Source organism: Oncorhynchus nerka, linkage group LG26 (genome assembly GCF_034236695.1).
Source record: "Oncorhynchus nerka isolate Pitt River linkage group LG26, Oner_Uvic_2.0, whole genome shotgun sequence".
Lineage (NCBI taxonomy): Eukaryota > Metazoa > Chordata > Actinopteri > Salmoniformes > Salmonidae > Oncorhynchus > Oncorhynchus nerka.
In genome coordinates this window covers 9248069-9274106 of record NC_088421.1, presented here as the reverse complement: position 1 = coordinate 9274106, position 26038 = coordinate 9248069, and the positions used below count along the sequence as shown (strand labels likewise).

The window sequence follows — 26038 nt, the reverse complement described above, 5'->3', positions numbered from 1 at the left end:
TGTAAAAAACACCCCACTGTCTTTATTTAGTTAGTCATTTTACAGTAGTCACTCAAAAGTAGCTGCCTTGAGTTTCTCTTTGTCTCTTTTCACATTGTTCTACTTTTCTTTCTCATTTTGATCAACACAATGGAAGAAACAATGAACAAATAAACAAGAGCAAAATAAATGGATAAAATGTCCCTTATCAAAGAAAGCAGGAATTTTGGCAAGAGGTGATGATGACAATGTTGACCCAGTGCGTCTCTGGTGCAATACAGTTTGGTAGAGACAAGACTGTACAATCTAGGGGTCAACTTGGCTAGGCTGGGAGTGAAAAAGATGACAGATTTGAGTCTGGAATAATTTCCTTATCGGACAACCGGATCAATTCCCATGAACCGCCATTTATTTTCTCTCTGAAAGTGGTTGTCAGTTTAACTTTTGATATGCTTTCGCATGCTAGATTGTGCGCTGATGAACATACTGGATGACGAGGAGTAGTAACGACCCCACATTACTGATGGAAGTAAACATTTTTGGAAAACTGACCCATTCATTCTATGAAAATTTAAATATTGATTTGGATGAGTGTGTATGGCACAAGGCAATTTTCCACCATATATTGGACCTTTGCTTTGCTGTAAGCCTCAGCCCACCACAATTACAGTTGCTACTTGGTAAGCTCAGCTCTGTAAGCAGCATAGCTTAGTGGCAAACAATGACTCATCTATAATCTAAAGTAAGACTCAACCTGAGCTAACATTGAAACACGCTGGACTACCCAGCTAAATGGTAACTAGCATGGACAGCTAATTAGTTCTACTTTTGAATCAAGTTCTTTTTTTAAGGTTCATGATTTGGCTGTGTTTTAATTTGACCTGTTTTAATAGATACACTTTCAGGGTAATAAAGCACACGAAAGCTCAGTGTTCCCTCCTAAATTGTCTTCTGATCAATCAGTTAGTGCAATCCTGGTACCAATGCTTTGTACGCAAGTCAATAAATTCACACAGGAACACTGGAAGCGATTTAGAATACACTGGGTAAAGATGAAATCGCTGTCCAAGCTGGGCATGTGACCTTTCAAACCAACCTTTTAGGGAAAGGGAGATACCTAATAAATTGTACAACTGAATACATTGGGACAACTACCATTTGTCTAGTGGCTCTAGAGTTACTTGGCAGGCCTCTAGCCCTACATGTTATACCCAAAGGAAGCTGATTTGAGTTCTAATAATGGTATTGGGAATTGAAACAATGAGGATGGAATCACAAAGTCAAACAGAATAGTTGAAAGGATACAGAAACACGTGATTTAGATGAGAATTACAAATTGAGGTTTAAGACCGTCCACCACCCCGCCTAGAGTTGGTTGGGTTTAGTTCCAGATAGCACACAGCAGCAAGATCCACTGTGGCACTGAAGCACAAATACAGATCAACATGGCTCAGGAAGTGGACAACTGCTATTGAAGGAGGAGACAGACAAGGGAAACACTTGACCCAACCTGGCATGGTTGAGTCCAGCATTGCATGACAAAGTGATGTCCAGTCCAATACTGAATGAACTGGCCCGTTGAGTCCAATAGCTACTGTCTGAACTGGTCCAATGCAGTCCCATTCAGCTGAATGACATTTACTCATGTCAAATACTGCTCATGTTAATTCAATACAGCTCAACCAAATAAAATACAGCTTGGGCTCTGGTCTGAACAACCTCCTGTAGATGCTGGTTTCAACCGATAACATCCATTATTAATAATGATCGGGTGAGCAGAAAAAGGAACAACTGACTGTTGATGTTGGCCTCTGAACTGGATTGAGAGTTGATTGGTTAAAAAAGTTGAGCCTGAATAAAATACTGCACTGGATTTGTGATTAGAGTCCAAAACCAGCATGCCCAGGGGTACCCTAATGGAGAAACGATTTGGGGAATTGCTACAACTGATTCAATCAAACCCTCATCCTACAAGACCTTTAAGATAATGACACTGCGTGGCAGGTTGGATGGGCTGGGATGTTCCTGGCTTTGGAAGATAAGCAGCATGTGGACACTTAAATAAAAACCCAATTCTGGGAAAATCTTCAAAGTCCCTCACATCTGAGGCAGAAGTCCAACCAGGGTCAGCCTTAGTTTTAAACCCCCTGCCACGTGGCGCAGCGAACGCAGTGCAACGGACGGTCTCTGTTATCGACACAGTTTTCCCAAGTCATACTCAAAACGTGTCAGTTATTCACTGGGAGTTCGTGCGGTCGTGATCTAGACTGAACCGGTCTGCAAAAATACAAGATAATGTTACATCAGCCAGGCATTGTGAAGCAGTGAAGAAAGGGGCCGTGGCAAATTCCAGGTCTGGTATGAAACAGTACGGTAAGCATGGTTCATTGCAGTCGGACACAGCAAGGTCCAGCTCTCTGCATAATGTACGCACACAGCACAGACGGTGGGCAGCACAAGCTGCAAAAGGGCCATGGCAGCAGAGAGACAGAGTGTGATGGGAAGGGCTGTCCAGGGTACAGAGTAGGACAATCAGATTGACAAGGATGAACAGACCCCATAAGAATGGCACGTTGGGCAGGAAAAGAGAGGAAAATAAGGGGTTGGGGTCGGGGCTAGGAGTTATGGGCTCTAGTGGCTCTCCGGCCATTGGACAGGATATGTAGGGCCTTGAATGTCCTTAACCCCCAGAAAGATTGAGGGCAGCAGAGAGCTTAGCGGTGAAGGAGACGTACACGGGTCCTGTTTCCGTCTCTTTCTCGCGCCAACTGTCACATTAACACCGTTTACATCTCTCACACATACTTACAAAGACACACACACTAACATGAGCCCAGTATCCGTCTGGACATTAAACGGCTTCCGATGGGGCGCAGCCTCTGGCATTGGGTACATTCTTCGTAGTCTGACGCCACGAAAGAGGAAATGGATTAGTTCGTCAGGAGTTTTTGATTATGGAGTGCAAATGATGCTAGTTCAAGACAGTGGCGCAGTGCAGTGCCTTTACACGTCAGCTGGATAATGGTTGGTGTGAGGGTAGAAGGAGAGAGGGAAGGGGCGGATTGGGTCATTTACAGTAAACTACATTTATATACACACACCCATTGTACAGATATTGAATATGTACATGCTAAAACATTTTCAATGATGTCCGTTCACAAACGAGTCGATCCAGAGAAATGTAGGCAAAGGTCTATGGTTCTCTCATTCTCTAATCCCACTTTTCTCTTTCGTGGCTCCCACTCCATGTCCTTTTCCCTCAGTGGCTGGCTCACTTGCCCACATCGCAGGGTCCCTCTCGTTCTCTTATCTCTCTGTAGTGTGGTGGGGGTTGATGTGTGTGTGTGTGTGGGGGGAGGCGTCGCAGGCCCTTAGCTGTTCTTGAGCAGCACTCTATCATCAGGGCAAGGGAAGGAGAGGAGCTGACAGGCATCAGGGGTGAGCAAGGTGCAGGAGCGCAAGTCAGCGCTCTGCAGGGAGGCACAGCGGCGCAACAGGGGCAGGCACTGCTCAGTCACCTTCACACAGCCTGCGGACAGGAGAAAACAACAGGAGGTTAACTACCAACGGTCAACCTACATAACCACAATGACTGCAACACTTCAATCAGTAAACGTGGTTTGAATATTTCAACCAGGAGCCAGGTTGATATCGTTGAGAAATAAGACAACAAGTATCTCTGTATGTTGCTACTTTAGCATGATTAAACATCTCAGAGGGAAGAAAAGGTCAGTATCTGGAGCAGATCCCTGGTCAGCAGCCTGAACCTGCAATATTCAAATATACGAACAAACAAAAAACAGGGTACCTACCTTGGTGTATTTGGGGCTAGTGAGTCTACCGTGTAGTCTTTACCTGCCAGGTTGAGGTGGGTGAGGCTATCTTTCAGTGGAGACATGGGGGAGGTCAGTGTGTGGATGGTCTGGTCCGTGATGTTGCCACACTGACTCAGGTCCAGCTTGGTCAAGTGGGGCAGGTAGCGCACCAACAGGCGGGACGTGACATCTGTCAAGTCCAGCCCGGCCAATCGCAGCTCTGTTACGTTCTGGAACCGCCCCCCTCTGCTCTCGCCATGAGCTTTTCGACCAAGAACAAAGCAAAACATGTTACAGGACTTTTAGGATTCACAGTCTGTGTGTTTATCAATGTAACAGGTATTCCCAAATTGGGGTTGGCCAAATAAAATTGTGATTCACATACAAAAACTGAGCTGTTATCAAGGGGCAAAATATTGACACGTTTTTTTGAGAGAGAAGCTTACATTTTTTACTAAACCATTTTCACTTGTCTGACCGCTTGCATGATGAGTTTCTCACACGACTGGCCTATCTGGGTGACATTTTTCCCGCCTGAATGATCTGAAGCTAAGATTACAGGGACTCTCCGCAACTACATTCAATGTGCTATGATTAAGAAGTTGGAGCTCTTCTCGGTCTGCATTAACAAGGACAACGCACAGGTCTTTCCATCATTGTATGATTTGTCTGCAAATTAACTCAAGCTTACGGAAAATGTAAAATGTGATATAGCGAAGCACCTGAGTGAGCTGGGTGCGCAATTACATTCCCCAAACAACTGGATTAGTTATCCCTTTCATGCCTTGCCTCCAGTCCACTTACCAATACCTGAACTAGAGAGCCTCACCGAAATTGCAACAAGCGGTTCTGTGAATTGCAGAGTATCCTGCCTTGGCAAATCGCGCTGTTAAGACACCGATGCCCTTTGCAACCACTTACCTATGTGAGAGTGGATTCTCGGCCCTCACTAGCATGAAAACTAAATACAGGCAGACTGTGGAAAATGATTTAAGACTGAGACTCTCCAATACAACCCAACATTGCAGTTATGTGCATCCTTTCAAGCACACACCCCTCTCATTAACCTGTGGTGAGTTATTCACAATTTTTGATGAACAAATATGGTTTTATATGTAAGATGGTTAAATAAAGAGCAAAATTATTGGTTATTATTATTTGTGCCCTGGTCCTATAAGAGCTCTTTGTCACTTACCACGAGCTGGTTTGTGGCAAAAACTCACACAAATTCTTATGTTTAATAAATGTATCGTGTAGGGTGTGTGGCAGGCTTACAATGATGGCAACAACAAAAAAACATTTGAGAGTGCGCCGACCCTGGTGCTGGAGGGGGTACGCAACTGGAGGTTGAATGTTTGAAAGAGTACGGGACTATAAAAAGTGTGGGAACTACTGCACTATGAAAAGGGAGTGGTTCTTCACTTGCAACAATATTCACTGAAAACAAGCATGACAGTACAGTGAAATTAAACAGTACATTTTATAGACGATGTCACAAATGCCAATGAACACAGCATGGCATCTTCCCTTCCATAGTGTAGTGCAGGTTACTTCTTCTTCTATGAGGTTTAACAGCGGTTGGCATCCAATTTGTTGCACTACCGCCACCTACTAGATTGGAGTACAACTCCCTTATACCCTACCATCTAACACTATACTCACTCATTTCAAAATTATACTAAATAAATTGAACACCCCCCTACTCCACTAATTAAATGTATTCATTCCTACCTCATGAAATCACTCTGAAAGGATGGGACATCACAACTGAACATATCCTGTAACTCTTCTGTTGTCAAGTCTCACACACCCAAATACCTCTCTGCAGCTGCCACAACAACCTCAATTTTCTGAGACTTCCGATCCATCCCTGCAGTACAATTAATAACCATTGATATAAATGCTAAAAAATCCAATCTTACTGAAACTTGTTTCACTTTTTGGCCTCTCCCTCTGTACTGGTATATCTCTACTACTCTCACCACTCCTCTCCCTTAACCCATCTTCCTCTACTTTCTTCACTGCCTCAGCATATGACAACTTCTACTCTAACCCTAGAAACCTCAACCTGCCTCTCTCGCACGGGACATTTCTGATCCCCAGCTCCATGGGCACCCCTATAATTAACACATTCCACTACTACACATTCCTTTGTCTCATGCCCTTCTGCACATTTCTCACACCTTGGACCCTCCCTCCTACACACTGCTAGCACACGGCCACAAACTTGACACCTGTAACATCTCAATGTATTCGGCACAAACACTCGTACAGAATAACTTATACAGTGGGGCAAAAAAAGTCATAGGTACACTTCAACGATGACAGACAAAATGAGAGCAACAGCCCCAAAACATCACTGCTCTAGAGGAGATATGCATGGAGGAATGGGCCAAAATAAGGTTGTTTAACTTGGGTCACACGTTTCGGGTAGGATTCCACAAGCTCCCCACAATAAGTTGGGTGAATTTTGGCCCATTCCTCCTGACAGAGCTGGTTTAACTGAGTCAGGTTTGTAGGCCTCTTTGCTCGCACATGCCTTTTCAGTTCTGCCCACACATTTTCTATAGGATTGAGGTCAGGTCTTTGTGATGGCCACTCCAATACCTTGACTTTGTTGTCCTGAAGACATTTTGCCACCTTGGGAAGTATGCTTGGGGTCATTGTCCATTTGGAAGACCCATTTGCGACCAAGCTTTAACTTCCTGGCTGTCTTGAGATGTTGCTTCAATATATCCACATAATTTTCCTTCCTCATGATGCCATCTATTTTGTGAAGTGCACGAACCCCTCCTGCAGCAAAGCACCCCCACAACATGATGCCGCCACCCCCATGCTTCATGGTTGGGATGGTGTTCTTCGGCTTGCAAGCCTCCCAGTTTTTCCTCCAAACATAACGATGGCCATTATGGCTAAACAGTTCTATTTGTGTTTCATCAGACCAGAGGACATTTCTCAAAAAGTACAATCTTTGTCCCCATGTGCAGTTGCAAACCGTAGTCTGGCTTTTTTATGGCGGTTTTGGAGCAGTGGCTTCTTCCTTGCTGAGCGGCCTTTCAGGTTATGTAGATATAAGACTTGTTTTACTGTGGATATAGATACTTTTGTAGCGGTTTCCTCCAGCATCTTCACAAGGTCCTTTGCTGTTGTTCTGCGATTGATTTGCACTTTTCGCACCAAAGTACGTTCATCTCTAGGAGAGAGAACGCGTCTCCTTCCTGAGCAGTAAGACGGCTGCATGGTCCCATGGTGTTTATAGTTGCGTACTATTGTTTGTACAGATGAACGTGGTACCTTCAGGCATTTGCAAATTGCTCCCAAGGATGAACCAGACATGTGGAGGTCTACACTTTGTTTTCTGAGGTCTTGGCTGATTTCTTTTGATTTTCCCATGATGTCGGGCAAAGAGGCACTGAGTTTGAAGGTAGGCTTTGAAATACATCCACAGGTACACCTCCAATTTAATCAAATTATGCCAATCAGAAGCTTCTAAAGCCATGACATCCTTTTCTGGAGTTTTCCAAGCTGTTTAAAAAAGGCACAGTCAACTTAGTGTTACAGTGAAATAATCTGTTAACAATTGTTGGAAAAATGACTTGTGTCATGCACAAAGTAGATGTCCTAACCGCCTTGCCAAAACAATAGTTTGTCAACAATACATTTGTGGAGTGGTTGAAAATCGAGTTTTATTGACTCAAACCTAAGTGTATGTAAACTTCTGATTTCAACTGTAGATCTACTGCTACCCCAGCTATCACTCCTTCACGGGTGCCCTTTTCATGAGAACGAAACTATTCACTTTACTTGCCCCCATTCGTTTTACTTTGAGCGCATTCTTCCTCTGCCCAACAGAAACAAACAATTATCACGAGACCACTTTATCCTCACCGAGTCCACATTACCCAACACTTTTTCCACCCACCATGAAACCACAAATGGATCAGCCAAAATTCAAGAGTCCCCTTTTTCCATAAACTACACACCTACTGTCAGACTCTTCTTTATCCTGATCCTTGGTGCATACCCCAGTTTTCGATAACTTTACCTCACCTACCACCTCCGATACTTCACCCTCATTCACTTCCATTTCATCTCGTTCAGCTCCCTCCGCTTATACTTTCTACCATTCTTTGACAAACCATCTCCCTTTTTTCCACAATTTTTTATCCGACTCAAGCTCACCCTCTTCTTCCCTCACTCTCTTAGACCTCTTCTCCCTCTCTTTTTCCCTCCATTCCTTCTCTGTTTTGCAAGTACACGCCTCCTTATGATAATACTGCCGCTCCATCCCTGACACCCATCTTGTACTTGCTTTCTCAAGGGACTCCATTTCTCCTTCTAGAATTGTGCACGTCCTCAATAACGTGCCTATAACAACGAAGCTGGGCCTCCCGACATTCCAATATAATTCACACCAGTCCGCTTCCTCGGAAATCTCCCACTACTAATGCCCTTGTCTGTATTCACCAGTAAACAAGTAGTTTGATTGGAGGAACTGGTAAAACGAAACTAATTAAACAAAATCACAACAAACTCGATTTCAAAAAAATATTTGGGAAGCCAGGGCTTTGTTAACACAGACCAATTCTCTGCATTTGCAACTGTATTTCATTTGCACCTATATAGTATTCATCTCATATTGCAGGTTATGGATGGCTAATCAATCATGTGAGTGACTTGTCACTAACCTGTCCGAGTGTCAGCAGGGGGTGCCAGGAGCTCCCTCAGGTGAGAGTCCTTCATGTCTTCTACCCGGCTGAGGTCGAGCAGACGCAGGCAGGGACAAGCAGCCTGACACAGGGCCGACACAGAGGACCAGGGACAGCCCGACACATTCAGCTCCAGTAGACCTGGGAGAGAAAGAGGCCAGGAGTTAGCGTAATCCCTAAAGCAGACTAGCAATACAGCAATGAGGTGATGACAGCCAAATTACAATATGACATGATCAGGCTATATTGATGGAAAAAGATGTGGTAGGGAGGCAGAGGTGTTGAATGAACACAAGATACCTTGTAGACGGTTGATAAGCCACATGAGCTGCTTCTTCGAGATGTTGGTATAGCCCAGGTTAAGGGAGACTGGTTGCCTGCGGATTATACCACTCAGCATAGGAGGGGTGATAGAGCGCTGCCGGCTGAGGTCAATCTGATTCCACAATCTCTTATCACAGCACCTGAGAGAGCAAGACAGAAAATAAATGACTGGGATGAGAACAAAAGAAAGTCTGGTCTACTGTACGCCACAGAATTTGAGTCACTGCAGTCAATGAATATCCTTTCAGGGATGGTTTTCTATTGTTCTCAACATCAAAGATGCATTTCTCAGTAGTCCAAACAAGTTTGTGTTGAACTACCCCCTTCCAGCCCAACTGGATGCTGACCACATCTGAACCTTTTGTCTAGACTTACCACCGGCTCCATGTCCGACAGACCCGCATGCAGACACACAGCTCCCTCTGGCTGAGGTGCTGGAAGACGTGGAGCCAGACGTCACGGGGCATCACGTGGGAGGAGCCGCTGTCCAGGGGCAGGCAGTGGGGCTCGGGGCAGGCGGGTGGTGGCCGCACCAAGTGCCGCTCCATCTGAACAGGCCGGGGAGGCGAGGGCACAGCAGGGGGGCTGCGTTTCATCATCTGCGAACGTGGAGCCATCCGGGACGGCTGTGACCGGGGTGAGGCGGCGAGGGCTGACATGCCCCCTGAGGAGTTGCTGCCTGGGCTCAGCAGCCCCCCCCCTCCCCCATTGGATGTGGAAGTGGCAGTAGAAGCGGAAGAGTTGCTACTGTTCCTCGATGTTGGTTGGGACCCTGTTTGCTTGTTGCTACGGATCTTGCTGCCCTTGTTGCCCTTGCCAGTTCCGTGTCGGTGGTTGGCCACCGAGCCTCCGCTGCTGTTGTTGGCGTTCTCCTTCTCCTGAGTCTCCCGGTCCCTCACCCCCGCCCGTGTCCGTCCATTGCGCGTCTCAGAGCCGTTGCTGCGCTTACCGGAGAATCCCTCGGAACCTGGCGAGGGGCCGTGGCCGGAGGAAGGTGGAGGCTGGGTGGAGGAGAGAGGGGAGGGTGGAGGCAATGGGGTAGACTTCCGACTCCTCTCCCCACTCTCCTCGTCATTCCCGTCCGTCGTGAGCCCCTTGCGGCCCCGTGGAGGTCCCTCCCCTCTACGCCGAGGCTTGTCTCCCACAACCTGCTCCTCCACCGCCTCCTCCTCCTCCTTAACACTTCCCTCTCCCTCAGAGTCCTCACTGGCACTGAAGCCCAGCTCCGCCAGCCTCCTGTCCCTCTCCCTGTCCCGTTCCCGGTTGCGCTCCCTTGCACTGTTGCTATAAGTGACGAGTACGGGGGAGGACGGTTCAGAGCCACGCCGGCCATCTGAACCGGAAGGCGAGTCAGAGTCGGACTCAGAGTCAGACTCAGAACTAGACGAGCTCGATGAGCTGGACTCGCGGACACGCTCAAGGAGCTGGCACATGCGCTTGAAGCGCTCCAATTTCTCACGGTGGTGCGAGCGCTGGTCCTGGCTGGCCGTAGAGGTGGGGGACTGCGTGGAGTTGGAACCCCCTCCGGAACCCTGGCCGCCTCCGGTGGAGGAGTTGGGCCCATTGGACTCTGCAGTCTCTGACACGTTAGGCTTCTGTTTCTGTCATGGGAGAGATAACGTTAGTGAAGAGAGTGACAGAGGAGCATGAACCCTAACCTTTACCATTGAGAAATATAACTTGAACTCGACTAAGAGCTGGATTCAGTCCATATCCCAGAAGATTCGCGTTATACCTCAATTGAAATTCAAGGGCAATGTTGGCGCATTCGCAAAGACTGCATTCAACGGTAAACACTGCAGATGTCGGCTCAATCGGGAATTACCTTTAAAAAAAATGTACGGGAAACTTCAGCGATACAGATTGAATCCAGTTCGCAGTTACCATATGCTTTATGACAGAGCTTAACATTTTGTTCACATGAAATTACCTTTTTCAAGCGTTTTTCATGCGCCCCTTTCATCTGAGGTAAAAGGTCAGACAGAGAAGAGTTGGCAAGCTGCGTTCATACAATTGGTCACTACTTGTAGGCCTCTTAGCAACTATACACTGAGCATACAAAACATTAAGGACACCTGCACTTTCCATGACAGACTGACCAGATGAAAGCCATGATCCCTTTTTGATGTCACTTGTTAAATCCAATTTTTAAAAAATCAGTGTAGATGAATGGGAGGAGACAGGCTAAAGAGGATTTTTAAGCCTTTAGACAATTGAGACATGGATTGTGTATGTGTGCCAGTCAGTGGGTGAATGGGCAAGACAAAAGATTTAAGTGCCTTTGAACGGGGTATGGTACTAGGTGCCAGGCACACCAGTTTGTGTCAAGAACTGCAACGCTGCTTTCACAGCAGCGTTGATACACAGTTTCCCGTGTGTATCAAGAATGGTCCACCACCCAAAAGACACCCAGCCAACTTGACACAACTGTGGGAAGCATTGGGGTCAACATGTGCCAGCATCCCTGTGGAACGCTTTCTGCCCCTTTTAGAGTCCATGCCCGACGAATTGAGGCTGTTCTGAGGGCAAAAGGGGAGGGATGCAACACAGTATTAGGAAGGTGTTCCTAATGTTTGGTATACTCGGTGTGCATGCTAAATGTCTGCAAACTGCAACACTTCACCAAGATCGTCCTACCTTCTTTTTGGGGCCGCTGTCCTGGGGAAGCTCCTTCTCCTTCTTCCTCTTGTGACCGTCCTGCCGCCCCCCGTCATCTAAAGAGGGGGGTTTCTTTTTGGTGGGCGGAGGATCGTCGGTCAGCTTCCATCGGCCCACCTCCCCGTTGTCCATCCGCCTCTTCCCTGAGCCATCACCCCCGTCCTGATGTGTGGAGAAAGGGGAAGAGGATTGAAGAATATGTACAGTACATTCGGAATGTATTCAGACCCCTTCCCCTTTTCCACTTGGAAGGGGGTAGTTCAACACAAGACAACGCAGGAGTGGCTTCAGGACAAGTCTTTGAATGTACTTGAGTGGCCCAGCCAGAGCCTGTACTTGAAACCGATCTAACAGCTCCCTAACAAACTGACAGCGCTTGAGAGGATCTGCAGAGAAGAATGGGAGAAACTCCCCAAATACAGGTGTGCCAAGCTTGTCGCCTCATACCCAAGAAGACTCAAGGCTGTAATCGCTGCCAAAGGTGTTTCAACAAAGTACTGAGTAAAAGGTATGAATACTTAGGTAAAAGCGATATTTCCATTTATTTTCTTCAAAGATTTCTAAAAACCTGCTTTTGCTTTGTCATTACGAGATAATGTGTGTAGCCTGGGGGTGTGGTGGGGGGGAGGACTATTTAATCAATTTTAGAATGAGGCTGTGACATAACGAAATGTGGAAAAAGTCAAGGTGTCTGAATACTTTCCGAATGCACTGTATATGTAATAGCCTACTACAGTATATGAAATGGGGATCGGGTCAATGAAACAAAATGATATTCCAATTTAAGAGCTTATTTAGACAAATACATTTTCTATAAAAGGACTAACGTGTTCCATTCCAAATCATTCCTCCTACCTTATCAACCATTATTGATTAATCCATACATCATAGATGTCCTTTGTCAACCTCTCTGGTTTAGTTTTATCAGCAGAGCCTGACAGACTAGTGTTCCCAGTCACAGTTCTCACCTTACTGGTCTTGCCTTCCTTATGGCATTTTGGACACTCCCAACAATTCGGGATCTCATCGTTTATGATGCCTTCTGCTTTACCCATCTGTACGTTGGAGAAAATAAAACAATGATATCACAAATCACTCAATCAATAAATGTATGTAACCAATACTAGATAGAGCAGACATTTGACTTAAGACCGTAAGAATGGAAGAGAGACACACCCACTCTCTCTCACACACACACACACTTCTCCAGCTATGACAGCCGGCCATACACAGAGGGTCTGGCCCCACCTTGAGGCAGCTGGGGTGGATGATCTCATTGCAGATGGTGCACTCCATCAGAGAGAGGCTAAACTTCTCTTCTTCTGTGTCTACCGTGTCCTCCTTCCCCGCCTCCCCACACGAGAAGCACACCGCTGTGTGGGGCAACACAGGCTACAAGGAAGAAAATAACATGTTATATAACCATGTTAAACAATATATTTATTCAACATAAATCAAATATTGTATGTGCGTAACCAATATAAATGTGTATATGTACATAAATCAAATATTGTATGTGGGTCCATTCAGGATAGAGGGCTCAGAGGTGGAGCTGTAACCATGTATTCATTCACTATGGATGGTACATTTATTATGCATCTAAATTGAAGCGCAGGAACAAATAAAACAAAATTGCTGCTCTTAGGAGGACCTAGCTAATTGAGAGTGTGTGGATGAAAGCAAATGCATTAATATAGAGATATTTGCCAGCCACTTAATTTAAAAAATTTAAAATAATAAAAAGGGGTAAAGGGTGTAGTGCTTTTTCAGAAGCACAGGGACAGAGCACTGTATTTATTAGGTTTATTTTCTTTGACACATTACCTAAGTTGTCCAGCTCAACATTTTCATTAACCTGCCAAATGGAATTTTGACTATCGAAAAAATAAACTGTATTGAGGTGAAAATTACTCACTTATCAAGCCAAACAAGTTTGAGGTGAACAGAATCTAGCCAAGATCCATTGACCAACTATTAGAAACTAATGAGATTGAAGAACTAATCTGCACAGATTCTGAGGATTAGTATCCCTGTATACATCCAACCTAATTTCCTTCCTTCACCACAAGATCAGTCTCCCAGCTCTGTCGAGAAAATAAAACTGATCAAAGCAAATTGCTGCCCGCCCAAAAAAATAACACCCAAGTAACAATGTGCTCAGTTACCAAGGAAACACATCACATTTCCCACGTCTAAGCAACCAGCCATCTATGCCATTTCAGGCATTCGCAAACCAATCGATAAAAATCACACCCTAAATCACTAAAGACGTTCGAACAAGCTTATCCACTTTCATGCAGGGGATGACTACTCTATTTTGATGACATTTGCTCTCTGAAACAGCTTTGCTAAACCAGAGGCCGGTTTTCAGAATGTAAACAGCAAAAACCAGTTGACAGATTGTATGTCATACAGTGCCTTCAGAAAGTATTCATTCCCCTTGACTTATTGCACATTTTGTTGTTACAGCCTGAATTCAAAATTGATTAGTGATCTCTCACCCAACTACACCATAATGAAATATTGAAAGCATGTTTTTAATTTTTTTTGCTAATTTATTGAACATTTTATACAGAACTCTAATTTACATAAGTATTCGCACCCGAGTCAATAGAAGCACATTTGGCAGCAATTACAACTTTGAGTCGTCTTGGGTATGTCTGTATCAGCTTTGCACATCTGGATTTGGGGATTTTCTTACATTCTTCCTTGCAGATTTTCTGAAGCTCTGTTAAATTAGATACATATCGGTGGTTAACAGCAATCTTCAAGTCTTTCCACTGTTAGTCAAATGGGATCCAAGTCTGGGCTTTGGCTGGACCACTCAGACTTTCACATTCTTGTTCTGAAGCCATTCCAGCGTTGCCCTGGCTGTATGCTTGGGGTCATTGTCCCGTTGGAACGTTAATCTTCGCCCCAGTCTCAGGTCATTTGCACATACCATGGGCTGCCACCACCATGCTTCACGGTAGGGATGGTGTTAGACAGGTGATGAGTGGTGCCTGGTTTTCTCCAGACATAACGCTTTGCATTCAGGCCAAAGTGTAAAATGTTTGTCTCATCAGACCACAGATTCTCTTGCTCTCTTATGATCTCAAAGCCTTTTTACAAACTCCAGGTGTGCCGTAATTTGCCTATTTCTCAGGAGTGGCCTTCGTCTGGCCACTCGCCCATAAAGCCCAGATTGGTGAAGTGCTGCAGAAACCTGATTTTTTTCCCCTTCATTTGATTTATTTAGCCAGGATAGTCCACTCAGTAACAATTGCCACTGTTTTCCAGGGAGTCCTGGGTTCCATAGAATCAATAAACAAATATATACAGTTAGGGTTGCACATTTTGGGAAATATTCAGAGGTGGGAATTAACAGGAATATATGCAAATTAATACCATTTAATGTAGTTCCACAGACATGTGACTAACAGAAATTGAATAATGTGTCCCTGAACAAGGGGGGGAGGGGGGCAAAATCAAAAGTAACAGTCAGTATCTGCGTTAAGTACTGCAGTGCATCTCCTCCTCATGGACTCCTCATGGACACCAGATTTGCCCGTACTTGCTGCGAGATGTTACCCCACTCTTCCACCAAGGCACCTGCAAGTTTCCTGACATTTCTGGGGGGGGGGAAATGGCCCTAGCCCTCACCCTCCAATCCAACAGGTCCCAGACGTGTTCAATGGGATTGAGATCCGGGCTCGTCGCTGGCCATGGCAGAACACTGACATTCCTGCAGGAAATCACGCATAGAATGAGCAATATGGCAGGTGGCATTGTCATGCTGGAGGGTCATGTCAGGATGAGCCTGCAGGAAGGGTACCACAAGGGAGGACGTCTTCCCTGTAACGCACAGCATTGAGATTGCCTGCAATGACAACAAGCTCAGTCCGATGATGCTGTGACACACCGCCCCAGACCATGACGGACCCGCCACCTCCAAATCGATCCCGCTCCAGGGTACAGGCCTCGGTGTAACGCTCATTCCTTCGTCGATAAATGCAAATCCGCCTATCACCCCCGGTGAAACAAAACTGCAATTTGTCAGTGAAGAGCACTTTTTGCCATTCCTGTCTGGCCCAGCGACGATGGGTTTGTGCCCATCGGCGACTTTGTTGCCGGTGATGTCTGGTGAGGACCTGCCTCAGTCCAGCCTCTCTCAGCCTATTGCGGACAGTCGGAGCACTGGAGGGATTGTGCGTTCCTGGTGTAACTCGGGCAGTTGTTATTGCCATCCTGTACCTGTCCCGCAGGTGTGATGTTCGGATGTACCGATCCTGTGCAGGTGTCGTTACATGTGGTCTGCCACTGCGAGGATGATCAGCTGTCTGTCCTGTCTTCCTGTAGCGCCGTCTTAGGCGCCTCACAGTACAGACATTGCAATATTGCCCTGGCTACATTTGCAGTCCTCATGCCTCCTTGCCGCATGTTTAAGGCATGTTCACACAGATGAGCAGGGACCCTGGGCATTTTTCTTTTGGTGTTATTCAGAGTCAGTAGAAAGGCCTCTTCAGTGTCCTAAGTTTTCATAACTGTGACCTTAAATTGCAGGGATTAACTTCCCATGGAAAATTTCCGGAAATTTCTCAATAAAGTTTCCGACCCTTTGCAACCCTATATACAGCATACCCACTGGCATACATACAAAAGCACATATAAGACCGCTTTCCTTCTGTCAGGTTCTCCCATCTCAGCCAAGGAACTTCGTAGTTCTGTCAGAGTAGTTATTGGGTTCTTGGTCACCTCCCTGACCAAGGTCCTTCTTGCCCAGTTTGGTCAGACGGCCACCTCCAGGCAGAGTCTGGGTAGTTCCATATGTTTTCGAGACCAATGTGCTCTTGGAAACTTTCAACACTCTAGAAATGGTTTTATACCCTCCCTAAGATATATGCCTCATCACAATTCTATCTCAGAGATCTACAGACAGTTCCTCAGACTTCATGGTATAGTTTCAGCTCTGACATGCACTGTCAACTGTGGGACGTTATATAGACAGGTGTTTTTCTTTCTAAATCATGTCCAAACAATTTGAATTGGCCACAGGTGGAGTCCAATCAAGTTGTAGTAACATCAAGGATGATCAAAGGAAATTGGATGCACCGGAGCTCAATTTGTTGTGTCAAATGGGTGTGCATATTTATGCAAATATGAGTATGAATATTTTTCTGAAGGCACTGTAACTGTCGTCAATGGGTTGTCAATCGATTGTGTATCATAAACAACATGAGTTTATATTCTAGTCTAAACGGTGGTTTCTGTTTAGACGGGATCTCAATAAGTGTGAGGGATATGCCAAAAGCTCTTAAAGCTCGTCCTTTCACGTTTGGGAAAAGACTCGGGTCACAACATGTTAGCAGTGTATGTGGAAACTCCCTTCTTCACGTTTATTGTTTGGCAGGGTTGAAGGTTTGTGTAACAGGAAAAACAACCTAAACTTCAGTCTTGCGTGGATAAATTACAATATTTGATACTGAGGTTAATTAAGCTATAGGTTAGGTAATGTGCTCTATATACCAGATGCCAATCAAATCTCATTATACAGTGCATTCGGAAAGTATTCAGACCCCTTGACCTTTTCCACATTTTGTTACGTTTACAGCCCTATTCTAAAATGTATTAAATTGTCCCCCCTCCAATCTATATAGAATACCCCATATTGATAAAGCAAATAGAGGTTTAGAATCTTTTGCAAATGTATGAAAAATTAAAAATTAAAAACATTTACATGTATTCAGACCCTTTACTCAGTACTTGGTTGAAGCACCTTTGGCAGCGATTACAGCCTCACGTCTTCTTGGGTATGACGCTACAAGCTTGGCACACCTGTATTTGGAGAGTTTCTCCCATTCTTCTCTGCAGATCCTCTCAAGCTCTGTCAGGTTGGATGGGTAGCGTCGTTGCACAGCTATTTTCAGGTCTCTCCAGAGATGTTCAAGCGGGTTCTAGTCCGGGTCACACAGGGACATTCAGAGACTTGTCCCAAAGCCACACATGCATTGTCTTGGCTGTGTGCTTAGGCTCGTTATCCTGTTGGAAGGTGAACCTTTGCCCCAGTCTGAGGTCCTGAGAACTCTGGAGCAGGTTTCCATTAAGGACCTCTGTACTTTACCCTCTGTTCATCTTTCCTGACTAATCTCCCAGTCCCTGCTGCTGAAAAACATCCCCACAGCATGATGCTGCCACTACCATGCCTCACCATAGGGATCTTGCCAGGTTTCCACCAGACATGACGCTTGGTATTCAGGCCAAAGAGTTCAATCTTGGTTTCATCAGACCAGAGAATCTTGTTTCTCATGGTCAGAGTCCTTTAGGCAAACTTCAAGAGGCTGTCATTTGCCCTTTACTGAGGAGTGGCATCCGTCTGGCCACTCTACCAAAAAGGCCTGATTGGTGGAGTGCTGCAGAGATTGTTGTCCTTCTGGAAGGTTCTCCCATCGCCGCATAGGAACTCTGGTGCTCTGTCAGAGTGAATATCAGGTCCTCGATCACCTCCCTGACCAAGGCCCTTCTCCCTCGATTGCTCAGTTTGGCCGGGTGGCCAGCTCTAGGAAGAGCCTTGGTGATTCCATACCTCTTCCATTTCAGAATGATGGAGGCCACTGTGTTCTTGGGGACCTTTAACGCTGCAGAAATGTTTTGTTACCCTTCCCCAGATCTGTGCCTTGACACAATCCTGTCTCGGAGCTTTATGGACAATTCCTTCGACTTCATGACTTGGTTTTTGCTCTGACATACACTGTCAACTGTGGGACCTTATATAAAACAGGTGTGTGCCTTTCCAAATCATGTCCAATTAATTTAATTTACGACAGGTGGACTCCAATCAAGTTATAGAAACATCTCAAGGATGATCAATGGAAACAGGATGCACTTGAGCTCAATTTCGTCTCATAGCAATGGGCTGAATACCTAAGTATGGTATCTGTTTTTTAATTAATACATTTGCAAACATTTCTAAAAACCTGTTATCGCTTTGTCATTATGGGGCACTTTTTAAATTTTTTAATCCAATTTAGAATAAGGCTGTAACGTAACAAAATGTGGAAAAGGTAAAGGGTCTGAATACTTTCCGAATGCACTGCATGTCCTGTGCATGTTTCAAAAGTTAGTGTCAGATGTTACATCCTATCTAGAAAATGGCATCAGTTGTACAATTGATACATTTCCTAATACATTCACTTTTGGATGGAATAGAGCAGTGGTACATTTCCTAGTGAGAGTAGAATAATATTGGTAACGAGGCAAGAATGAGCAGTATGTGTTCGGGCTGGGAATTGCCAAGGACCTCACAATGCGATATTTGGTGCCGATACGATATGTATCTCAATTCCATATGTATTGCAATTTGATACTGTGATTTTATTGTGATTCAATGTTCAAATATATTGCTCACCATATGTCTACTGCAGAGGGACAAGAGAGAGCATAAGCTGCTGAAAACAAATAGGCTGCCTATTTAAAAAAGAAGATGGAGAACAAGCTATGAAGGAAAAATACTGGAGTTTTGGTGCAGGTACAGCCAACTAGCAGAAAAAGAAAAAAAACGATACCACCTCAAAAATAATATCCTGATATGTAACTGTATTGATTTCTCCCCCCCCATCACTAGCGTGTGTGTTCTAACTTACCGCTGTGCACTGTCGGAGCAGACAGGACTGCTTCATCCTTCCGGGCCCGCCAAACTTTTTCATGTCCTTGCAGAAGTGGCACTCGCCGCACTCTGTCCGCATGCAGGCCTGACAGCGTCGGCACCGCGTCCGCCGCCGCCGTGCCCCTCCCAGAGCCTTACTGCCTGACATCCCCTCTGCAGTCAACTGGGGAGAGGAGAGACGCACAGGTTAATACAAATATAAACTACATATACTAGATGCCAGCAGCCAGACCTCCCCTCTGGAGAAAAAAAAAAGATACAGGTAAACAAATGTCTACAGTGCATTCGGAAAGTATTCAGACCCCCGTTTTGTTACATTACAGCCTTATTCGAGAAAAGAAAACATGTTTTATCTACACAAAAAACAGATACCATATTTACACAAGTATTCAGCCCCTTTGCTATGAGACTCAAAATTGAGCTCAGGTGCATCCTGTTCCATTGATAATCCTCGAGACATTTCTACTACTTGAATGGAGTCCATCTGTGGTAAATTCAATTGATTGGCCATGATTTGGAAAGGCACACCTGTCTATCTCTATAAAGGTCCCACAGTTGACAGTGCATGTCAGAGCAGAAACCAAGCCATGAGGTCAAAGAAATGATCCGTAAAGCTCCGAGACGGCGAAGCATGGTGGCAGCATCATCCTGTGGAGATGTTTTTCAGCGGCAGGGACTGGAAGAGTAGTCAGGAACGAGGGAAAGATGAATCGAGCAAAGTATAGAGATCCTTAATGAAAACCTCCTCCAGAGTGCTCAGGACCTTAGACTGGGGTGAATGTTCACCTTCCAACAGGACAACGACCCTAAGCACACAGCCAAGACAACGCAGGAGTGGCTTCGGGACAAGTCTTTGAATGTATTTGAGTGGCCCAGCCAGAACCAAGACTTGAACCAGATCGAATATCTCTGGAGAGACTTGAAAATAGCAGTGCAGTGACGCTCCCCAACCAACTTGGCAGGAGATTGAGAGGATCTACAGAGAAGAATGGGAGAAACTCCCAAAATACAGGTGTGCCAAGCTTGTAGTGTCATACCCAAGAAGACTCAAAGCTGTAATCGCTGCCAAAGGAGCTTCAACAAAGTACTGTAAAATGTAATACTTCAGTTTATTTTGAATAGATTTGCTAAAATTTCTAAAACTTGTCTTTGCTTTGTCTTTAGGGGTATTGTGTGTAGATTGATGAGGGGGAAAAAACGATTGAATCAATTTTAGAGTACGGCTGTAATGTAACAAAGTGAATTCTTTCCAAATGCACTGTACATAACAGATAGGCTGTAACTGTATATGCAGTGTACAAGACTATACCATATGCACATACTGTCTGACAACCCCTCTGCAGTCAACAGAGTGGTCAACACAAACTTCACATACACAACAGTCAACTGGAAAAGGGGAGACAGGTTAACACCCGGACATCCACTCTGCAGTAACTGAAGAAAATGATCCTGGTTAGCACAAACATGCACTGCAGATACAGATAAGCACCCCAATCGGGAATATCCCTTCATGTCATATGGGAGGGAGGACAAACAGTTCAGGAACATACACAAACTGGGGTGTGCGCCAAAGAGAGCAGGATAGATAAAGAGAAGGAAAGAGGAGAAAGGACAAGAGCTTACTCAGTGAACATACTGAATACGCATGCCAGTGCATTCATAGACCCATGTAAGAGACCAAGAGAAAGACTGACAGTGCAAACACTAGTGGGCAACAGGAGGCCAGTCTGCTCTCTCGACGACTCCTCAGACAGACAGGCTATAGCGTATGCTCTATGCTCCTTACCCTCATGTTATCAAATACAACAGGGCACATACTGTAGGGAGTGTATGAAATCTCCGCATTCCATGGCCTCTAATAAAATAGGCTTGGTTTACTCTTAGCCCAAACCCATGTGACAGGCCCCAAGCTAGTTGCTTAACTTGGAACACAAAGCCTCGGGAACTTAACAGATATGGTTTCTTGTAACAACAAATCCCGCCTCGCCCCTTCACTCTAGGAACTATCACAGGTGATCCTACATTTCCTCAAAACAGCCAGAATCAAAGAGCCCATTGCAAAGGCACTGAGGCCCTGGGTCTTCTCTTCTGTAAAGAAGAATGTGGTTCCTGCCTAGAACGAGAGACTGGTCAGGAAGATCATTATTGCATCATACGTGACTGAGGATGTTGAGGGGTTTTGGGAGGTTCAAATTGCATTGTGTGGGCAACTAAACAGATATATTTTAGGCTGAGGGAATAGGCTTTGAAATGTCTAATGGTCCCATGATTCATCATTAGATCTTGGACATTTGTTTACACTCTCTGACATTTTGAGTAACTGCGTTTCAAATTAAGTGCTCACTGATGGCACAATCGTCGTCTCTGTGGACCTTCAGCCAGTGGATGAACTGCATTAGGATCCATTTCTTCTGTTTTCAGAACCTTTAAAAAGAGGCCAAGTTTAATGTTGGTGCCACAATCTCTGGATGGTACTTTAAGGCATAGTACTTATTTAAAAACCTATAGGACAACTGTACAGGCCTATCTACTGCACAATTACATGAGGGTTAGGCATATTTTGCCTGTTAACAGGTAATATACAACGACAACTGATTCCCTTCGGATAAAATTCAAAAGGCTTTTTTGGACTTCAGTGGATACTTCAAAAATAATTTTACCTACGGGGGCATTGTGACGTGCAGTGTCTGGATTTGAAGGACCAGCTATTCAAAGCGTGTATGTCATCTGCTTGCACAGACTGGAATATGTTCCGGGATTCATCCGATGTCATTGAGGAGTTTAAATGACTATCCCCCGTAGTACTCACATATGTAGCCATGAAACATCAACACCATCACCCCAGACAACCTGGACCCACTTCAATTTGCATACCGCCCCAACAGATCCACAGATGACACAATCGCTATAGCAATCCACACTGCCCTCTCCCACCTGGACAAGAGGAACACCTATGTGAGAATGCTGGTCATTGATTACAGCTCAGCGTTCAACACCATAGTGCCCACCAAGCTCATCATTAAGCTAAGGACCCTGGGACTGAACACCTCCCTCTGCAACTGAATCCTGGAATTCCTGACGGGCCACCCCCAGGTGTTGAGGGTAGGCAACAACATGTCTGCCACATTGACCCGCAACACGGGGGCCCCTCAGGGGTGCATGCTTAGTCCCCTTCTGTACTCCCTGTTTACCCACAACTGTGTGGCCGCACGACTTCAACGCCATCATTAAGTATGCTGACAACACTGCAGTCTGTGATCAGGCCTACCACCGCTGGCAATGAGAAAGCTTATAGGGAGGAGGACCGAGACCTGTCAGTGTGGTGCCTGGACAACAATCTCTCCCTCAAAGTCAGCAAGATAAAAGAGCTGATTGTGGACTACAGGAAACGGAGGGCCAAGCATGCCCCCATTCACATCAACAGGGCTGTAGAGGAACGGTTTGAGAGTTTCAAGTTTCTTGGTTTCCACATCACTAAGGATCTATCATTGTCGACACACACGAACAGTCACAAAGAGGGAACGACAATGACTCGTCCCCTCAGGAGGCTGAAAAGATGGGCCCTCAGATGGCGTGGGCGCTAAGCTCCTCAAAAATGTCTACAGCTGCACCATTGAGAGCATCTTGACTGGCTGAATCACCGCTTGGTATAGCAACTGCAAGGCGCTACAAAAGGTGGTGCATCCGGCCGAGTACATGACTGGGGCAAAGCTTCCTGCCATCCAGGACCTCTATACCAGGCACTGTCAGAGGAAGGCCCTACAAATTCTCAAAGCCTCCAGCCACCCGATTCATTGACTGTTCTCTCTGCTACCGCACAGCAAGTGGTACCGATTCACCAAGTCTGGAACCAACAGGACCCTGAACAGCTTCTACCACAAGCCATAAGGCTGCTAAATAGTTGGCCAAATAGCTACCCGGACTATCTGCATTGACCCTTTTTACACCATTTTCTTTTATTACTCATCACATATCCATCTGCTACTGTTTATATATATCATGTTGCCTAGTCACTCTATCCCTAGTTTTATGAACACATACCTCAATTACTTACTGGTACCCCGTGTATACAGCCCAGTTATTGTTACTCATTGGGTATCTATTATTACTTTTCTATTATTTCTCTATTTTCGTTGTCTCTACATTGCCACTGTTAGTCTACACCTGTTGTTTACGAAGCATGTGACGAATAAAAATATATTTGATATCATGTCAGATGTGTAGTAGGGTTGGGCCATATTTGAAAAGACCTCTTCTACAATATGCTACTCCAAATATTGCGACATTCAAAAATCGTTTTGCGCTGTTAATGGCTAAATCATAAGAAATGTGTGTGCTTATTTACAATATTAGTTGCATTCTCATTAAATAATCTTAATTCATTTGGACTTCATTTACAACATGTTGACACAGCCTAACTGATAAAACTGCACAGTTTTGATTTGTAAAGATCAAACAAGAGTATAGTCTTGCACTTCCCGATATATCATCAATGTCAAATATCACGATATTCAATTTAAATCATATATCAGCCCAACCCTAATTTGTCGGCTATACTTTGCATGAATCAATGTAGATAAACAGATACGTGTGGAATATAATGAGACATTAATGCAATGACACCTTGCTGGGGGGGGGGGGGGGGGGTGAAAAGCATAGATGATGATAATATAGGATGTTATAAATTAGAGCCAAACATGGACAAAGTGTATGGTCTCTCTCCATCTCACACAAAGAGGGGCTAAGGAAGGAGAGGGTAAGGAAGGACAGAGGCATGATATTGCAGAAACTGAACTGAGATAGATGTTAGTACCAGCCAGGCACTCGTGAAATCAAAACAGTAATTTCAATGTGTGCCTCCCCAGAGGAACCTTTGCCAATCAAGCCAAGGCATACAATGGGTGTGTTATAACGCAGTAAACTTACATCCAGTGACATGTTTTATATGAAATAATTCAGTAAATACTGGGGGTTTGATTCATTAGATGGAAACAAATCATTCAACCAAGTATCGGCGTTGCTTACTGCTGTGGCAAGCAAGCTTGTTAGCCTGCTTGCTAACAATCACAACAAGCATTTACTTAGCACACAAATCATGTATCGATAAAACATGCTTGAAATGTTCATAGCAATGGTGTTTGTTGGGAGGGACTACTGTAATAATACATGGCTGCACGTATTATGGCCTGTAGCGCAAGATTGAGTCTGATGACTAACGTTAGCTAGCTAGCTACAATATAGATGCGCAGCCAATAACTTAGCAGCTAACGTTAGCTAGTTAACTAGTGTGGCTGCTCTACTGGCTACTGTACGTAGTTAGTTCACTACATGTTGTGTAGGGAACATGCTGTACATGAATAACACTGAAAAAAAGGTTTGTTATATAAATTCATAAAATGATCAATTAATTACACAAAGTCCTCCGTCATCTCACCTCCATTCGCTTCCCTGCACTATAATCTTCCTCTTTCATATTGCTCAGCATCTTGCAAAAACAATGTAGTAGATACCTGATCACATTGAAGATGTGAGTTTAGTGGTCAACTGTTATAATTACTAACCTCTTGGTATCGAGTCGCATACTCCTTGGTCGCGCATTAGAAATAATATGATTAGCCAACCGTTAGCTAGCTAGCGTTGATATTAGCTGTTAGGGGATCGCTTCCTTGTTTCTTTCTCCCGCAGCCTTTCTTGCTGATTCTGGGTCCCGTGTGGCACGTTCACATGCGTTCCATGTTGTTACAGTGGTGATTGTAGCTTGAAAGATAGCTAGATGTTTCCTTCTTGCCAGTGTTCTCTCTACTCTAGATTAGACAGAGATGTAAAGGGTTCCCGAATGGGTATGTAACAATACATTTCAAGACGCAACACAAGCGTTTTTTGTGCCGTTTGACCCCTATCCCGGTTTCTTGGTCTCTCAAACGTCTTCCAACGTGTTCTTGAGGTCTTCAAAACATGCAAAATGGCACATGATTTCGAGACAAAGCGTATTTAAGAAAAAAACATCTTATTTCGCAGTTTAAATGTCTGCTGCGGTTTTCCCTATAAATTCCAGTCAAATGAAAGAGACAATCTGAATAGACGGGTAAACGTGGCTATTGTTCTCGGTTTCTATTGTGTGATTCTTGTTTTGTGGGTGTTTTATTAGCTCGTCAGCTACCTTGCTACCGATTTGAAGACACGATTAATCGTCCGTATGCTCTTGGTAAGATTTGAGGCCATCGTTCTCCATTTTTGTCTAGAAAAAATGTCATAAATAAATAAATAAATATAGTAAATAAAATATGGGAAGGAAAAATATTGCCGCGCCTCCCCTTCAAGGCGTCAGAAGCTAAGCATATGGAATTGTGGGATTTGTAGTATAAAGAGTGTAGAACCAACCAAGCTAAAACTGTTCCACTGAAAGGCTGCAAAGAAAGCCTTGTTGGACATTCAAATAATCAGTTAACATCTATGTATTCTGTGATGGATGGAGGATTGTGGAGAGCCGTGGGCATGTACTTTCTGTGTCTACAATATCCACAAACAAAAGTATGTGATGAAACTACATTTAAAAAAAGTGAAGAGACAGAAGGGTAGATTACCCCAGGGTTTCCCAAATTCGGTCCTGTCCTAACACTACATCATGCTTTGATTATTTGAATCAGCTTATGTAATGCTAGGGTAAAAACCAGAATGTGCACCCAGAGGGGGACCCAGGACAGAGTTTGGGAAACCCTGGGTTACCCAATACCAGGTTGATGTTCCTTGGACAAATAGGTATGATGCCCTTAGGATGACATATAGGTATGGGATAATGTCATCCACCACCTGGCTCTCTGTCAACCTGTCTATATGATATATCCTGTCTATAGCAATTGAGCCTGGAGACGACATTAGGTATGGGACAACATAGAACATATAGGTATGAT

At 44.7% G+C, this 26038-nt stretch overlaps 1 protein-coding gene across 3 annotated transcripts; it reads right to left on the bottom strand.

Annotated features, from left to right (window-relative positions):
- Window positions 1-2: 2 nt before the first annotated feature.
- Window positions 3-25381, bottom strand: LOC115110220 (F-box/LRR-repeat protein 19-like). 3 transcript variants are annotated; one of them, XM_065010048.1, is made up of 11 exons: window positions 24689-25381; window positions 19105-19290; window positions 12734-12877; window positions 12454-12540; window positions 11465-11647; window positions 10758-10790; window positions 9203-10428; window positions 8804-8967; window positions 8483-8644; window positions 3835-4056; window positions 3-3508 (listed from the first exon to the last, which is right to left on the bottom strand). In XM_065010048.1, the coding sequence occupies exons 2-11, from the start codon at window positions 19273-19275 to the stop codon at window positions 3351-3353; spliced, it is 2550 nt and encodes an 849-aa protein (XP_064866120.1). In that variant the 5' UTR covers window positions 19276-19290; window positions 24689-25381; the 3' UTR covers window positions 3-3350. The 3 variants fall into 3 exon arrangements, with proteins under 3 accessions (XP_064866120.1, XP_029491534.2, XP_064866119.1); XM_029635674.2 differs by lacking the exon at window positions 24689-25381 and adding an exon at window positions 24562-24662; XM_065010047.1 differs by lacking the exons at window positions 10758-10790; window positions 24689-25381 and adding an exon at window positions 24562-24662.
- Between the last annotated feature and the right edge of the window lie 657 nt (window positions 25382-26038).